The sequence below is a fragment of the Ipomoea nil genome, unplaced genomic scaffold (genome assembly GCF_001879475.1).
Source record: "Ipomoea nil cultivar Tokyo-kokei standard unplaced genomic scaffold, Asagao_1.1 scaffold2541, whole genome shotgun sequence".
NCBI classification, from domain to species: domain Eukaryota; kingdom Viridiplantae; phylum Streptophyta; class Magnoliopsida; order Solanales; family Convolvulaceae; genus Ipomoea; species Ipomoea nil.
This window is the reverse complement of record NW_017618969.1, coordinates 86867-105998: the sequence shown is the minus strand read 5'-3', so window position 1 is coordinate 105998 and position 19132 is coordinate 86867. Positions and strand designations below refer to the sequence as shown.

Here is a 19132-nt window from a genome sequence, read left to right as displayed (position 1 = left end):
AGCATGTGCTCCATCTCAACTAAAAGCATGTGTTCCATCTCAACTAGAAGCCTAAGCTAATAGCTGGATTGCACATTAATGGTCTCAACTAAAAGCATGTATTCCATCTCAACTAGAAGCCTAAGCTAATAGCTGGATTGCACATTAATGGTTATATACTCAAAATACGCCCGTACCTTTGATTAGTCTGACTTTGATACCAAATTGAAAGCATGTGCTCCATCTCAAAAGCCTAAGCTAATAATTGAATTGCACATTAACGGTTATATGCTCAACAACAACCACCCCTCCCAACCCCCAAAATCATTTTTGTTAAGGCCAACGTTCAAGACTAGGTTTTTAGATTTAGCCTTCTTTAAGGATCCGTTGATAGATCATAATTGAAGTGACTCTCAGCTACGTATTAATAGGTTTTTTTAAAATGCGAAGCGAGCTTTTTAGGCGACCAGGCACCAACCAGACGCCTAGGCAACGCATTAACAACAATGCCCAAAATACTTCATGAGATTTGAGTTTAAAGCTAACAAGAATAGGAGCAACCTCAAGTGGCTAGAACATCATACATATTAACCTAAGAATCCCAACATCCCAAGATAGAAGTAGGGCATTTCTGAGGCTTTTGTTTCTCATCTCATCTCATCTCATCTCAAAACAAACACAAATATGATGATTGGTGTAACACTGAAACTTAATAATCAGAAATGTGATTTACACAGTTGTCAGCTCATTAAAACAAGTAACTGTACACCATTTGAGTGGGAATGTTAGCCCACCTCTCAGCATTGAAAAATCTCTTAAGAAAAGCCTAGTCTAGTCTAGTCTAGGCAAGGTAATTGTATATCTGAGGATTACTTTTGTCCCGCTCCAGGTACTCCCTGTCTATCAAGCTTTCGATCCTCTTCTTCAAGTCAGCCGGCTTTATTGGAAATTTTAGCTGTCGCCAAAATAAAACACAGTCAGTTCCAATCTCGTTAGGGGTGCATATATATGTATGTATGTATAGGTTGAGTATCTCTTCCGTCATCACAATTATGAACCGTATACGCAGTTAACCACTAGTATGATGAGAAAAGTGAAACAATTCCCTCACCTGCTGAAAGAGTTCAGCTATCAAGAGAGTGTGGCTTAGGACTTTTCTGGTTTTCATTATCCTAACAATTGCAGCATCAACCTGCAGGAGTAATAATTGGAAAATAATTGAACTGTAACTCTAAAATTTCAAAAAAAAAATTTATAGTAAATCATATGCTGCTGTTGATGAGAACAATTATCACTGATGATTGGAACTTTGCATGCATAAGAACACTTTTCTGATTGCTGATCAAATCAATCTTTATGACTCCCGATATTCATTTCCCATGGTTTTTTTTTTTTTTTTTTTTTTTAAAAATCGTGTTTGTGCGTGTGTTGGTTTGTTGGGGGATTTTTGCAGGTAGGGGGCATTTAAAATAGAATTTATAGTACGAAGAGGGGTATGTAAGAAAACCTGGTATTGCCGGTCCTGGAATACTCTTTCTGTGGTGCTCGTGTTCTCCTCAACTGTTTCTTTCATCTGGATGGCATTTACCTGCAAACACCAATTATACACCAGTTTTTATTTACATCTCGTCAACATTTGATGCTCTCTTTTTATCTTCTCGATTGAAAGTCAGAATCATGAATTGAAAAAAAAAAAAAAAATTAAACTTTTAAGAAAATACAATACGTAAAAAATCAAAGACAGCAGATGGGAGATTCAATAAATAAATAAACTTACCTTAATTCGATAAAGTGGAGCAGTGAACTGATCATTGAACACAAAGGTATCATCATCCTCCACATCTCTTCCTTTTGGTATCTGAAAAGTATAATTTAATTATTTCCTCCACCAGAGAAGCTAAAGAGGGAATAATACATTGCTTCATATCATCTTCAATATAATCCAAAATGAAAAACAAAATTCTCCATCCAGCAATAACCATATACCTTCTGGAGGACCCGCACTTTCCCACATGCAAGGGATTGTAAAGTCCTCCTTAGTTCTTTATCCTCAATACCAATTGCTTCTTTGATATCTTGAAAGCTGAACTTTTCCGCTTCATTGAAAAGCATCAGAACAACGGTCTGGAGCAAAGAACAGAAGAAAGTCCAAAATGTATATACGCAAGTACAAGGCAAAACAGATAAAAGGTAAAGAACTCTAAAATGGAAAAGGGGATTAACGTGAGACGTACCTGAAAGAAGGAAACAGCCAGCTCCTTCCTGCCTTTTGGAAATTCTGCTTTCAGTACACAATGACCCAATGAATTTTGCCACATCAAGCGCCTCCCACTGTATTTGCTTAGGTAAAACTCCTTGAAAATATCCTATCCCACAGAACAAAATATTGAGGTAGTGCATTTCTTGAACAGAATCTGCAGCTAGATAAGTACATGCCAAACCTGATACACATTGAGTTCGTGGGGAAGCCGAACATCCATGGGCGGATATGTAGGCCAGTACCTGCAGCAAAATTAACATACATTAACTTCACTTCCAGATAGATGCTAAAAAAGGGAACCAATAACCTGAAAGGAGTAAATGAAAATTCAGACCTTTTACCCAGATAATCAAATAACTAGAAACATTAATAGCTTACCCAGTGGTTAGTACATGCACACTCATCTCGATTCCCATAGGGAGTTTTGTCCTGGCTTGGGATGATTGCTTAAAGGATTCATTTATCTCTTTTGATAGTTCAATATCCTGGACAATTAGTTGGTATTAAATTCATAATCTAAGCTCATAAAGATTTCAGGAAACGCACACACACACACACACCAGTGAAGTTATTTCTAGTATCAGAAGATAAATTGCCTAATTCCAAACAGGTGCCATACAAATACTGCCAGCCTCTATAGAAGACAATACATGCCCCTCCAGCCACATGTTTATTATAGCATCCATAACTAATGGCAATGGACAGTGGTACACTGGTACTGGTTAAGTGAACAGAGGATCAGAATTTACAAGCTGCTATTACTCTTATAAGTTTGTACATTTGGGAAAACAAAAAACATGAGCAATGTGTTTTATACTTAGATATCTATATGTCAACAGCAGTCCACCAGCATAATCCTACACGTACCTTGAACATCCCTTCAAGTTTATTGGTAAACTGGCTACCACACTCCGTCTTTAACTGTGACAGTAATTTGAAAAATGTTGGTAATGTAACAAATTCAAAGAACAAATAACGAAAATCAATTATTGAAAACCTTACCTTAGAAATCATGGACTTCTCTGCATCAATTGAAGCACTTTTCCCCAATAATAACCTTTTTGCAAGATCTTTCTTGTAGAATGCTTCAAAAACATCTTTACCCTACAAGAGAAATAAATAACATATATCAGCTTAATGGTGATGGAACTACATCCCAACACGCACTAAAATACCATGAGGAATATGATAGATAAGCCTACTACGGCTCTTTGTACGAGTGTTTTCTCATACGGTGATACCTGTATAAAACGAAATAAAACCAAGGCTTTGTCAAGTGTACCCTCCAACTCCTCTTCAGATGTACCCTTATTCCCGGCACGAAGTTTTTCATCCAGAAACTTAGCAATCAGCTCCGCAGGGCGATTCTAGCAAAGAGGTCGATATATTGTGTGTAAGCATCAATTGGCAACATATTAAGTGGTAGTAATTGCATTCTATGCAATTTACTTCTCCAAAATAAAATTAAGTATTCTATTCAAGAAGGTTACTCAAGTTAGTGCTAAAACTAATTTCAATTAAACAATGATGATAATCAGATTTTTTCCCACTGACCCTTTTAGCAGTTTCTATCTATTCTCCACCATGTATGAAACAATGTCAACTTGTTAATTGTCATAAATTCTTTACTGATTGTTCAACACTTTCCTGTCAAAGTTTATTATTCTAAAAAAAATTTGTTGAAGAACATTTTAAATTCATCATATGTGGTCAAATCTTAATACCTCTGATTTATTTATTTATTTATTATAATTATTGGTAGTATTCTTAATAGTGGAGCCCAAAACAAGTTCAGCTCCGTGATTTTTCAGTCCTGCAGCCCCAAACTCAGAAAAATTACAAGCGCAAGCTTGGGGCTAGAAGGTCAACCAGATCATTGCATGTTAAGAGATAAGAGCTCTCTTTTCAAATACACAATTCCACAATATAGAAATCTCAGTTAGGTAGCAACAGAAATACTATGAGCAGCAAAACAATTCAATTACTGCATCCTATCAACAACTTGTATAAGTTTTTTTCAGTTTAAGCACTTAAGCCGGTCAGACCTGGGTAAACGAGAGTTGTGACAGATTGACAGAAAATGTAAAACAGCGTTTTCTTTGTCCTTAAACAATTTAGAATATCACAAAGTAGCACAGCACAATCAAATAGAACTTCAATGTTGAAAATTTATACCTGGCGGAGGTTTATGAGGTGCTCAAATGCATCCTTGATGGTATTACTAAATGCTTCATTTTTAGTGAAGCTTTCTTCCCATATTTTATCTAGGGATGCCTTAAATTCTAATAGGTTGGATACCATGTCTTTGTCTTTTTCCTCATCCATGACAATGCCCTGTCCAGTTCTTCGGATGTACAAGTTAAGGGCTTGCCTTAAAGATTCAAGGGCGTTAACCCTAGAGAAAAGCATGTACATCCTTTGGATATCCTCAGTACGATTTCCATCCATTAGTGTTTTGAAACCCTGAATAGATGGTTAAAAAACTATGATTAATAAATAGACAGCTTGCACCAGCAAATGAGTGAACACAGTGATTTCAATAGTTAATTCATGAAAGAGACACCTTATCAAGAATTGCAGAGATATGGCGTTCAAGTAATTGCATTTCTGCAGTTGCTATCAGTGGCTTTCTTGTACTTGCATCCAGGTAGAGCAAACTTCTTTCCTGCTCTTCATGCAATCTTACCTGCAAAATTAAAAAAAAAAATCAATCAAGAAGGTATTACATTCAGAATTGAGCTGTTACTTTACATGGTAACTCAAAGCAGATCAAGGAACAGCGATGAAACCATACCTCTACATGCTTCAGGTAATCTGGAACATCTGCCTGTTGCATGAACTTGACACCTTCAGCAGCATAAAATTCAGAAGTGCGTTCCAGAAATGGCTTCTCAAAGCTTTCAGGGTAAATTCCTAAGGCGGTAAACATCTTCAAAAGATGGTTAAGGAGAGTTCTATCAACCGCTTCACCTAATCTGGAAAAAGAAAACCCATCGGCAAATACTAAAAGGAATAGACTAAAGAGGACTGCCCCTGTAGCAACTGATTCATGATTCCCTGTTCTTTCTTTAAATGGAACTTCTTATTTTATATTTTCAAATTTTCCTCCCTGTAATATCTGTGTTATGCTCTAAGCATTCTTGCTGGGATTAAAGAGTCAAGCCTTCTCAATTCAGACATTTGATATTAACATTCTAGTATTAGCATTGGAGCAAAAGAATGAAACCTACCTCTCACTTTCAATCATCTGCAAAAGGCCAAAGACAGTTTTGTGTTCAACTTCTGAAGCAAGAGAAAGATGTTTGCGGAAAAGCTGCAAGCCCATGTCCCACAATGAGCGCACATTTGGGGTTTGTTTCACATAGGTTCTGTCAAGATACAAAGCTATACCACGGATCGTCAATATCTGATCACAAAAGTCCTGCCAGCATTTCTCAACAAGTGATAAGAAAACCACCAAATCTTCACTTTGGCCAACCAAAGATTGCAATGCCACAGCTATGTGTGTTTCACACTCTTTTTCAATCCGTTGATAGAGACTTCCACCCATCTTGTGCAGACAAAGGTCATTAACAGCCTACTGACAAGAAATCTGGTCAAAAGATGTTCAATAACTATAGTATCAAAATTAATTTATATGGAAAACCATACCTGGTAGAGTTTTTCTAGATCACATGGATCAGGCTGTTTCAAGAATATTGCGTTAATTGCAGACTTAAGAGTTGCCCAGGTGTTTTCTTCAAAATTTGTGGGCAGAGTTGGTTTTGCTTCAGAGAGAAATGAAAAAGAAAATGAAAGTTAAGCTCATCTGACATCATTATAAATATATCCAATCAGATTAAAATACAGTTTGCAAAACTTTCCTAATATCATTGAGAATTTGAGATAAACTAATCCTATTGGAGTTTATATTCCTAAAACAATGCCAAATATAATAGTGTTTTAAAAGTCTGACTTTACTGGAAGGAAGTAGTAAAAGAAACTTGGCTACCATCTTAACCATTGGAAATATCAATTCACTAAATAATTTTTTTTCAGAAAATATTCAAAACTAAGGGTCCGTTTGGAAACCTTGAAAATGTTTTCCGGAAAATATTTTAATTTTCTGGTGTTTGGCTGAATGTCTGAAAACTACCTTTTTCTGTTTGGCTTAATGTTAGGAAATTGCATTTTTCTTGTTTGGTTCATTTTCCTAAAAGTGAACATATAATAATAAGGGAAAATTGTAAAAAATGCCCCTCTATAATATGTCAATTATCAATGTCACCCTGAATTATGAGTGGTGTAAATGTTGCCCCTCAATTATCAAAATGATGCACATATAGCCCCTCCTGTAACGGACCTGTGGTTCTCCACCGCTGTCCATCGCTTGTACTTCGAATCGAGGGAGGGAAAAAACAACTAAATTACATATTTACTTCGACTTAACGGTGTCGTACATTAACGGGGAACTACATGTCCGTTACGGGAGGGGCTATATGTGCACCGTTTTGATAATTGAGGGGCAGCATTTACACCACTCATAATTCAGGGGTGACATTGATAATTGGCATATTATAGAGGGGCATTTTTTACAATTTTCCCTAATAATAATAATAAGTGGTGATGGTGGTGGTGGTAGTTGTAGTTGGTGTTGGTGTTGGTGGTGGCAGAGGTGGCGGTGGTGGTGTTGTGGTGGTAGTGGTGGTGGTGGTATTGATGGTAGTGGTGTGGTGTTGGTGGCGGTGGCAATGGTGCTGTGGTGGTGGTGTTGGTGATGGTGGTGTGGTAGTGGTGGTGGTAGTTGTTGGTGTTGGTGTTGGTGTAGTAGTGGTGTGGCAGTGGTGGTGGTGGTAATAATAATAATCCAGAAATTAACTTAGAAAAGGAGTGAAGAGAGAGATGGAAAAATAAAGAATCCGGAAAACGTCTTCCGACTAAAAAACTAGGAAGACATTTTCCACAAAATTGGGCTTATTTTCCATTGACCATAATGAATATTTTCCTTTGACTTCATTTTCCTTGAATACCCAACACTTTAAAATCCGGAAAATGACTTCCGGAAGTCATTTTTTGAGTTTCCAAACGGACCCTAAATTCTTTCAGAAAAGAATTACCATCATGAATATTTTGTAATCTAATGTATGCATGAACCTCAACATTAAAACTCCACTATTAACACTCTTACAAACAGTAAGGAAATCGTGCCAGAAAAGAATTTCAAGGGCTCTGAAGCATCAACTTCCCAAATTTATCTATATTCACATTGTGTAAGCATTATCCCCACAACTTACAGTCTAAAGGCACTATATCAAAGCCCCACATCAAGTAGCCTCTATAAGGAGAAGTTTTATTCTCAGTGAACTATGCAAACAAACCAAGGTGAATGTATTGCTAAAACAACTCCATAATTAAATGTCAAGTTGATCATAAAAGGGATTGTTAGATGTCAAAGACCCTACTGTAGTGTTACTTCAAAATCTCAGAAAGTTATACACCAATTTGCTTACTAGAACCCTGCCACCACACACAAATTTTATTTTACAATTTGAACCAATGACAGTGTGCACTTGGAAAAACCAAGCATCAATGCTACTCAAGACTATTAGTTGGAAATTATTACATCCTCCTATTCCTACCGTTGCAATTTTATTTTCAGCCACCGAACTAGGAATATTGCTGATTTTCTGCATCACAATAGTCTTAGGTCCCATCTTTCATAGCTGGAATTTAATTCGACATCCAATTAGCCTCAGTTTCCCATAGAGAAAACAATTATTCAAGTTTAAACTGTAAAGTGACTTAACAAAAACTGCTGTGACTGAAATCAATTTTGGTTGCTAGCCCAGGACCAGGTTGGATTACTTTTGGGCAATGCATTAAGAATGGATCGTTTTGTTTTCTTTGTCAGGTAACATATTAAGATTGGATCCAATAAGAAAATTCTTCAGCATCAAAATAGTACATTCTAAATGTGTACTTATAATTAAGACCAAATTCAGCCCAAGACGTCACACAAAATGGCACCCCATAATCTATAACCCATTCACATTTCAATCTATATCATCCTTAGCCTGAGAGGCAACCAAATATTTGGAAAAGGCAAAAATTTGCAAACTGCTGTACACATTATAGTCTCAAGAAGACATCCAGAATCCTATGAGCTAGCAACTACACATATCAAGTGAATGCCCAGAAAATATTCATTGATCAAATATTCAGAAGTGGCAAGAATAATAACATGGCGCAATAATTATGAGCCTGTCAAAGCTTTCCATCTTGGTTGGGGCTTTGATCACACTACCATGAAAACTGAAAACATAATCACCAAGGAAACTAAAGAATTTCAATATAGGTTTCAATGATAAAATTATTTAGCATTAAATGGTCAATTGCATAATATCCAGCTTAACATTATTTTTTTTAATTAGTAAAACTAATCAAAAAGGCAAACATGGTTAGCAGGGTATACTTGCCAAAAGCAGAAAAAGAAACCCCAAAATGGATCACCTGTCCATTATGCCTGACATGCATTTATGATATAGCTTATCGAGTTAATCTATAACAAATGCATAAGCTGCACATTTAATTGCCAATAATCAACTATAGGACGTGAAATCTAACCCCCCAAAAAAATTCTGTTCAGCATCCAGTTCTGCTTAGATACCTCATTTTCATATTGTTTTACTCTGAGAAATGAAGAATCTCATACTAATGCACTTCTAATCACACTCATACAGCTCAGATATCAAAATTAATCCAGAATTTTCTAGATTTTTAGCTGGAATTTGCAGTTTAAACCTAATCCAATTATATAGTATCCAATAACACTCTCAGAACCCTAATTAGCAGGCGAGAGATTAAATAAATACTCGGTAACACCAAACTACCAAAACCAGAATTGAAGTTTACAGTTGCCGGAGATAGTGAGACATGTAAAGGCCAAAAAAAAAAAAAAAAAAAGGAACCTTTGACGAGCTTAATGACTAGCTTCTTGGCGGGCTGGGGAAGAGTGGCCTTCTTGCGAGACAAATTAGCAGTGGCGGCGCGTGTAGCGGACGCGCCGGGGCTGTCCAGATCCTCCATGCTAGCGGAGGAGGGGTCCTCATCGACGTCGGGATAGAAGTGGACGTGGTGCTGGCCGTTCTTGTTAGTGTCGAGAGAGCACGCGACGGCCTGCGACTTGGCCTTCTTCATTGGCGGAGGGCGGTGGAGTGGTGGCGCGCCGTCGCCGGCGGTGGCGGAGCAGGAGGAGTAGGGAGATGAGCGCTTGTTGGGGTTGGAGGTGGGTTGAGACATATAGAAGAAAAGAAGAAAGCGAAATCTCAAGAGCTCATTGTCGAGCCAAACGCACAAGAAAGAATGAATTTTGCTTTTAATTTCACAAAAAAAGTGTAAAATTTTGTGAATCTCTCTCAACAAATATACTCCACATTTATTATTACCTACTAATGATGATAATAAAACTACAGTAATTAATTCACATCTTAACTTTTTAAGTTTTATACTTCATTTGAAATTGTGAGAATTAAACATTAGTGTTAGTCTGTTAGATAATGACTTTATCAGATCAATCATGTGTCCAAAAATAAATACTCTAAAAAAAATTATTTTCCTTTTATCTCATCAATATTACTTGTTTGAAGAATTGTAAGTATTTTCTATTGTAAAAAATATGTACATAGCCATCCAACTGCACACAATAATGCAATTAGGCTATCCAATTGCACACAATAATGGAATTAGGTCACTGAACTTAAAAAAAATAACAATTGGGTCCCTAAATTAACATTTTTCATGCAATTAAACCAATTTACAGGTTTTGCAAGTTAGTAACAGGTCACCCAAATTTTAAAATGTATTTTTTTAATTATTATTTAAAAACAATAATTTAAAATTAAAAAATAATAATTTAATCGTCCCCGACCAGAGACGAAGACGAAGAGACTCTTCGTCTCCATGGCCGGAGACGAAGAGACTCTCCGTCTCCGACCATGGAGACGAAGAAAGTTTCTTGGCAGAGCGAAGAAACATTTTTTTTAATTTATTATTTTTAAATAATAATTTTTTAAAAGATATTTTAAATTTTTTGGGTGACATGTTACTAACTGTTGACATAAGACATATTGTCAAATTCTAGTCAAACAAGGAATTCTTAATCAAACAAGACTTAGGAATTATATTCCTAATCTAAAGAGGATTGACAATCCTAATCCTATCTATACCTCGTCTCTTGACCTATAAAAGGAGCCTCTCCACAACTCATCAATCACGCTTTCAACACCTAACTGTGAGCACGAGAGTCCTTGAGAAGAGATACCCAAACCCCCTTGAAAAGTAGTACAAGTGTTTAGGTCACAATAGTTTGATAGGATCTTATATTGTGTAATCCCCGTTCCCTAAACTAAGTGTACTTTAAATATCGTGCTTTTAGTGGATTTAGGCAAATTCTCAACTCGAGAAGTGCCTCGCAGTTTAGGGTTGTTTGCCCAAACTGCGTTATAAATTAATTGTGTCACAACGTCTGTTTCAACACCACAGAATCCATCATCTATATTAATTTCAATTGGTATCAGAGCGGGTCTGCTCAAGTTATTAGCATGATCCAAATGGAGTTCCCAAGAGAAGGTCTTTCAAATAATAGACCACCGGCTCTACTTGGCACAAACTTCTCCTACTGGAAAGCTCGAATGCAGATATACATTCTAGCACAAGGAGAAGGCGTCTGGAATGCAATAGAAAACGAATGGAAAACTCCAGTCGATGACAAAGGAAATACAAAACCTAGAGTTGATTGGAGTGAAGAAGAAAGAACTGAATATGACTTTAACTCAAAAGCTATGAATGCAATATATGGAGCGGTAAGCGAAGACACATTTAAGCTAATCGCATCAACTCGCATAGCCAAAATTGCATGGGGTATATTGTGCGATCATCATGAAGGAAACACAACTGTAAGACAATCTAAGCTTCAGATGATACAAACTGAGTTTGAAAACCTGAAAATGGAAGAGGAAGAAAACATCACCCAATTCAGTGCCAGAGTTTTAAGCATATCTGGAGATGCATTCAACCTAGGCGAACCTATACCCGAACATAGGATCGTCAAAAAGGTACTACGTTCACTAACTGGGAGATTCTAAATGAAGGTCACCGCTATCCAAGAAAATAAAGATCTTAACACGTACAAACTTAGTGACCTAATAGGAAATCTTCAAACCTATGAACTTGAGATATTACAAAGCCAGAAAAACAATGGTAAAGGAATAGCACTACAATCCAGACAAGAAGAGAACTCAGAAACTGATTCAGAAACCTTGGAGCAGTCAATCGCCCTATTAACAAAGAATTTTAACCGAGTTCTCAAAAAGTTTAACAAGTCCAGGAATAAAAATTTTCCAAACAGCCAAGGAAATTCTACGAATCAAAAAACATCCAATCCAAGGAGAAGAGATAATACAATTACGGAAGGAATACAGTGCTATGAGTGCAAAGGCTTTGGACACATTCAATCAGAATGCGCCACATACTTGAAAAGGAAGAATAAAACATATATAACAACTCTGAGCGATGACTCAGATAGTGAAGAAGATGACAGCAACACAAACTTTGTGGCCTTCACTGCCAGTCATGAAGACAACAACAGTGATGACATGCAAGAATTACTAGAAGCATACACTCAATTAAATGTCAAGTGGGAACAGATCATCAAGAAAAACTTAGAGCTCATGGAAGATAATCATTATTTGAAAAATGAAAAGGAACGAATAAAAAAGCAATACGAGGAAACTCAACACGAACTGTTAGATGCAAAAACCAGAGAAGCTAAACTACTACAGGAAATTAAGGAGCTTACCGAAAGACCCAGGACTCCAAACACGGACACCAGTGAGAATAACCAACCTGAAATACAGGAAGTGTCGCAACAGCACTTCCGACATCGAAGAAGAATAAGGTGCTACTATTGTCACAAACTAGGACACATCAAAGCACATTGCTACAAGAGACAAAATGACTATTACTACAGACAAAACAACAGAGCATGGCCACCACACAACAGAAATAATAGCAAGAAAGTCTGGGTAAGAAAAGACCAAAATGTTGCATACACCTCCAAAACAAATAAAGAGCATGATATATGGTATTTTGATAGCGGATGTTCAAGGCATATGACTGGAAATCCAGAGAATTTAGAGAACATACACTATAAGGATGAAGGATATGTTACCTTTGGAGATGGAGGAAAAGGAAAAATTGTTGCAAATGGAACTCTGAGTGTGCATGGACTGCCAAAACTGTCAAAAGTATTCCTAGTACAAGGGCTAAAAGCAAACTTGATTAGTATAAGTCAACTATGTGAAGATGAACTTAAAGTGGAATTCACAAAAAATAGTTGCAACGTTCTTAATCAGAATCATGAATGTGTTATGGTCGGAAGAAAATCCACGAATAAATGCTACACATGGGACGGTGATCTATCTTGTCTACAGACAACCGTCAATCAAACACAATTATGGCACCAATGGATGGGTCACATAAACTTTCATGACATGAAAAAGGGTTTGAAGAAGGGAGCCTATCGAGGAGTTCCAACACTTGACATTGATGAAAACAAAAAATGTGATGCATGCCTTGAGAACAAAATAACCCGAACAGTTCATAAGAAGACCGCAGGAATACACACTTCTAGAATCCTAGAACTACTTCACATGGACTTGTTTGGACCAACTCAGACAGAAAGCATAGGGGGAAAGAGATATGTCTATGTAACAGTTGATGACTACTCAAGATTCACATGGGTAAACTTTCTTAGAGAAAAATCTGAAGCATTTGCAACATTCAAAACCCTCATTATCAAAATTCAGAATGAAAAAGAGGGAAGAATAGGAAAAATTATTCGCCTAAGAAGTGATCATGGAAGAGAGTTCGAGAATTCAAAATTCAAAGAATACTGCACAGAAAATAGAATTCATCATGAGTTCTCCGCACCAAAAACACCCCAACAAAATGGGGTAGTTGAACGAAAGAATCGAACCATCCAAGAAATGGCAAGAGTCCTCTTAAATCACAAAAGACTTCCATCAAAATTCTGGGCAGAAGCAGTTAACACAGCATGCTACTTGATAAACCGAGTATTCATTCGAAAAGAAATCAACATGACACCATATCAAATCTGGAAAGGAAGAACACCAAATTTAAAACACACACATGTGTTTGGAAGCAAATGCTATATTCTAAAAGATAGAGGACCATTGGGAAAGTTTGATATCAAAGGAGATGAAGGGATCTTCCTAGGATACTCCTCAAACAGCCGGGCATATCGAGTATATAACCTTAGGACAAACACTGTCATGGAATCTATCAATGTTGTGGTCAATGACACAACAGAAGATTTCCCCAAAAATGATGAAGAGATAACTGGTGTTGAAACAGCAGTTCCAACTTCACACAACCAGAAATCAGAACCAGAAACATTAGAAAAAGAAGCTGTAGATCTTGAAGAAAAAGAAGAAATCCACACCGCTGATGAAACCAGGGTACAGAAAAATCATCCAATAGAGAACATCATAGGAGGACTAAATGAAGGAATCAGGACTAGAGGAAAGAAACGAGACTATCAAAAAATAGAAGAAGGAGACTATGACTACTGCTACACCTCAAAAACTGAACCCAAAAACATCACGAAAGCCCTAAAAGATGAATTTTGGGTAGAAGCCATGCAAGAAGAATTACAGCAATTCGAGAGACACAATGTCTGGGAGTTAGTCCCTAAACCGGAACATGTCAATATCATAGGGACAAAATGGATTTACAAAAATAAAACGGATGAGCAAGGAAACATCATACGTAACAAAGCCCGACTAGTAGCTCAAGGATACACTCAAGTAGAAGGAACAGACTTCGAGGAAACATTCGCCCCAGTAGCCAGAATTGAATCAATCCGGCTACTCATAGCAATAGCTTGCATACTCAAGATAAAACTCTACCAAATGGATGTGAAAACTGCATTTCTGAATGGATATCTAAAAGAAGAGGTCTATGTTGCTCAACCAAAAGGATTTGAAGACCCCCATTTTCCACAAAGAGTTTTTAAACTTAACAAAGCACTATACGGACTAAAACAAGCACCACGGGCTTGGTACGAACGTCGCCTCACTGATTTCCTAGTAAAAAAGGGTTACACAAGAGGCAGCGTGGACAAAACCCCATTCGTCAAACACTATGGTCAAGACATAGTCATTGCCCAAATCTATGTTGATGACATAGTATTTGGCTCAACACTTGAGGTCCACAAAAACCAATTCATCATCAACATGGAAGGAGAATTTGAGATGAGCATGGTTGGGGAACTAACCTACTTTCTTGGTCTACAAATCAGACAACTGGACAATGGAATCTTTATTTCTCAAAGCAAATATGCCAAAAATTTAGTCAAAAAATTTTGTCTAGAAGAAAGCAAAGTTGTCAGAACATCTGTTCCAACAACAGAGAGAATATGAAGGGATACAGAGGAAAAACCGGTTGAACAAACCCTATATCGAAGCATGATAGGAGGGTTACTGTATCTAACCGCTAGCAGACCAGATCTAAGCTTTGCAGTAGGAATTTGTGCAAGATACCAAGCCAATCCAACCGAGCAACATTTAAAAGCGGTCAAAAGAATCATTAAATACGTGAAAGGGACATCTGATCTAGGAATATGGTATTCATTTGACACCAATCATCATCTCTCAGCTTATTGTGATGCTGATTGGGCAGGTAACATAGATGACAGAAAAAGTACGTCAGGAGGATGTTTTTTCCTAGGTACTAATCTAGTATCATGGATCAGCAAGAAACAAAGCTCTATTTCCCTATCAACAGCAGAGGCCGAATATATTGCAGCAGGAAGCTGTTGCACACAACTACTTTGGATGAAACAGATGCTAGAAGACTATGGAATGCAACAATCAACCATGACAATCCACTGTGACAATAAGATCGCAATAGATATTTAAAAAAACCCAGTCTAACACTCAAGGACAAAACACATAGATATCAGACATCACTTCATAAGGGAATTAGTTGAAGATGAAATCATCAGTCTTACTCACATAAGTACCGAAAGACAACTAGCAGATATTTTAACCAAAGCTCTAGATGGGAATAGATACACAAAACTAAGAGCTGAAATGGGCCTGTGTATCCTATAATACTCACCAATTAAAAGAGAAACACATGGGCCCAATCCACAAAACAAGTCCATCAACCCAAAACCGGCCCATGTCTGTACCAGTACACCGCCCCTTCACAAAAGCCCAAACCCGGATCCATACCTCAAAAGCCCCAAATCCAAAACAGAGTCATCATTTTCACCCGATTCCACTCAACTCCCACCTGAGAAATCACCACCCATCCTCAACCTTCATACAATAGTAACCATGGTGAAAACCAGAAATCAGAGAATGGGAAAGTTACCTCGAAGAGGAACAACCAACAGCACCTCAAAACACACCGGCACTGGAGAATCATCGAACCCTGTATGTGTCGAAGAAGAGAGTTCCGCCAACATTGCGATGGATCCTGTTCCGATAGCCAGAGTACCATTCGGAAAACCCCAAGAACAAAGCACCAATCCTCCAGGTAACTCGAATCTCCCACTGATAGATCATGAGGAAACCCCTATACCCATGCCCATTGCGGCTGATTTCGGAGGCAATAGGATCATTGATCCAAATGATATAGAGGTACAACTTCGGTTTGCCATAAACCAAGGTTGGGAACCGGATATGGGGTCCTATGTCAGCTCCGAACAAGAGGACAATCCAAGGGAATCAGAAGTTGAGGGACACACAAATCCTCACAATCACGAAGAAGTACATCCCTCAAGTCCTAACATTGATGAATAAACCGTAATTGGAGAAACCCCCAATCCAATTCCTCGGGTCTCCAAAAACCCTAGAAAGAGGAAAATGCCTGACCCATATGAAGGAGCTGATCCAAGGGCCAAAAGGCCAAGTGACTTCCTAGTACGTGCATGCCCTCCTCAAAGACCACCAAACATCCCACCAAAACCCACTAGAACCAAGAAACCAAGAAATGTCAACACAGAGGATGAACAAAACTGGGTACCAAATGATGAAATTGAGCTCTCTGGCTGTGAGAGAATAAGAACCCGAGCCCAAAAGAAAATCAACCTAGAGAGAAAACAGCCACAAATCACCAAAGTGTCCACCAAAGCAAAGGGAAAACAAAAGGCAACTGCCAAAGAAAAAGGGAAACAGAAAGTAGTTAGCACTGATGATGACCTGTCAAACCTACCCAACCCACACAGTACAACCTTTCTAAGTAAAGAGTCTGGAAAATTATGGAATAGAATTGTGGAGAAAAGGATTATAAACCAAAAAATTCTGGACACAGACAAACTGGACAACTCAGAACAGATCCAAGAAGCCCTCATCACAAACCAACTCCTAGGAACAGTCACCAATATAGAACCTTATGATAAGGAAGTAATCCAGGAATTCTACTGTAACCTAACCAAATCCACCACAATTCCCAGTAGTCCTATGTATGGCAAAATATATGTGAGAGGGAAATTCTATGAGTTCACACCAGACACAATTAACAACTACCTTGGAACATCTGAGATTGAGCAAGAAATTGAAATAAACAGTGAACAAGTAGCCAAGGAACTCACAGCAGGAAATGTTAGATTTGAAAAGAACAAAATCAAAGCAGCTTCTCTGACTAACAAGTATGCAATCCTACAGAAGATAGCCCTTGCAAACTGGATGCCCTCACTTCATGAATCCACAGTAAAATGGACCCTAGCAGAACTGCTATACAAAATAGGAAAAGGAGTGAAGACCAACATGGGTTCAATCATTCATGCACAAATCACAAATCTAGCAGAAGATACCAAATCCAACACCTCCCTAGTCTTTCCAAGCCTCATTTTTTCAATCCTGACAAAACAGGGCCTCAAGACTCAAGGACCCAAGACCACAGTCAAGAACTTCAACACAACTGTCAAACTAAGGAAGGGAAACCACCAAAATGATCTTAAATCCACAGCTCCAAAGAACAACCCACTTGACTCAAAAACACTGATCACTTATTTTGAAGGCAGATTGACAGAATTGGAAGCCTCAGAAAAACAACTACTGAGAAGACACATGATCATCAAGGAAGAAAAAGCTGAAATAACAGAATGGCTGGCAGTACTAAAGGCAGAAATTGAAGATAACCAAGAGCAAGGAACATAAGAAGATATTCAAGAACACTCTCAAGAATCAGAAAATGAAGATAATCAAAGTCAAAACCAAAGATCAGAAGAAGACATCCAAGAAAGAGGTGCTGAAACACCAGTTTCAACACCAGAACCAGGAGAAAGAGAATAACTCATGTTTTTAGCAAAAAAGGGGGAGAAACAGACAGACAACCACCTCATGTTGTGATTGTGTATTGTCTACTGATAGGCAGACTTCTTTTTGCTGTTCCCTCTTTTGTGCACCAAAAGAATGATAGACAAGCAGAACAAGACCACCTTTTGCTTTCTTTTTCTGTGCTTACTGGCAGACTCAACTAGAAGAATCAAACAACATGCAAATTTTTTTTCAAAAAGTCAGACATAAGTACCAGGCAAATTCTCTTTTAAAAGAGTCAAATGATCACCCACATTTACTACCGCAAATTAAGGGGGGAGATCCACTGATCAAGGGGGAGACACCTCCACGTGTCAACTCTAGATTAATAAACAAAAGGGGATCAATGTTTTTGCTAAAATTTGACAAAGGGGGAGAATGTTGACATAAGACATATTGTCAAATTCTAGTCAAACAAGGAATTCTTAATCAAACAAGACTTAGGAATTATATTCCTAATCTAAAGAGGATTGACAATCCTAATCCTATCTATACCTCGTCTCTTGACCTATAAAAGGAGCCTCTCCACAACTCATCAATCACGCTTTCAACACCTAACTGTGAGCACGAGAGTCCTTGAGAAGAGATACCCAAACCCCCTTGAAAAGTAGTACAAGTGTTTAGGTCACAATAGTTTGATAGGATCTTATATTGTGTAATCCCCGTTCCCTAAACTAAGTGTACTTTAAATATCGTGCTTTTAGTGGATTTAGGCAAATTCTCAATTCGAGAAGTGCCTCGCAGTTGAGGGTTGTTTGCCCAAACTGCGTTATAAATTAATTGTGTCACAACGTCTGTTTCAACGCCACAGAATCCATCATCTATATTAATTTCACTAACCTACAAAACCTATAAATTAGACTAATTGAATGAAATTTGTTAGTTTAGTGGCCTAATTGTTGTTTTTTAAGGTTCAGTGGCCTAATTGCATTATTATGTGCAGTTCAATGACCTATTTGACCCTTATTCCCCAAAAATATTACTTGTTTGAAGAATTGTAAGTATTTTCTATTGTAAAAAATATGTACATGGCAAATTTTCGAATGATTGCTGCAAGTTTTTTCCATGATCTTATATATGTATATGAGAATATGGTCTACAAATAAAAAGTAAAGGCTAATCATAGTTGTTCATCATATATTCATTAATGGTAGAATGTTTTAGTAAAAAAATATAGTATCGTTTTTATAACTATTGTAAACTTATAAGATTGTAATATTTATAAAAGAAAAATTACACTTTTCGTCTTAAAGTTATAGGGTAATAGTATGATTCGTTTCTACTTGTTGGTTGTGCTCACTTCTCGTCCCTAAGTTATAATTAATGTTATTAATTTTGTCCTTTCCTAATAGGTTGTGCCCACTTTTTATCCTCAAGATATAAATGTTGTTGCAAATTTCATCCCTAAAGTTTTGTTAGAAAAAATGGTGAAATTTGCAACATCAATTATAATTTAAGGACGAAAAGTGCACACATAGGGATGTCAATTCAACCTAGGGATGGCAAT

The 19132-nt window shown here is 37.4% G+C and overlaps 2 protein-coding genes across 2 annotated transcripts; one reads left to right on the top strand and one right to left on the bottom strand.

Annotated features, from left to right (window-relative positions):
* Positions 1-639: 639 nt before the first annotated feature.
* On the bottom strand, positions 640-9596 carry LOC109153814 (cullin-4). Its single transcript, XM_019301678.1, has 17 exons — positions 9187-9596; positions 5891-6006; positions 5470-5816; positions 5034-5214; positions 4803-4925; positions 4415-4702; positions 3481-3606; positions 3242-3343; positions 3107-3160; positions 2618-2724; positions 2421-2481; positions 2214-2345; positions 1966-2103; positions 1757-1837; positions 1487-1567; positions 1091-1171; positions 640-934 (listed from the first exon to the last, which is right to left on the bottom strand). The coding sequence occupies exons 1-17, from the start codon at positions 9515-9517 to the stop codon at positions 821-823; spliced, it is 2463 nt and encodes an 820-aa protein (XP_019157223.1). The 5' UTR covers positions 9518-9596; the 3' UTR covers positions 640-820.
* A 6574-nt stretch (positions 9597-16170) lies between these two features.
* Positions 16171-17466, top strand: LOC109153798. Its single transcript, XM_019301660.1, has one exon. The coding sequence runs from the start codon at positions 16171-16173 to the stop codon at positions 17464-17466; it is 1296 nt and encodes a 431-aa protein (XP_019157205.1).
* Positions 17467-19132: the final 1666 nt, after the last annotated feature.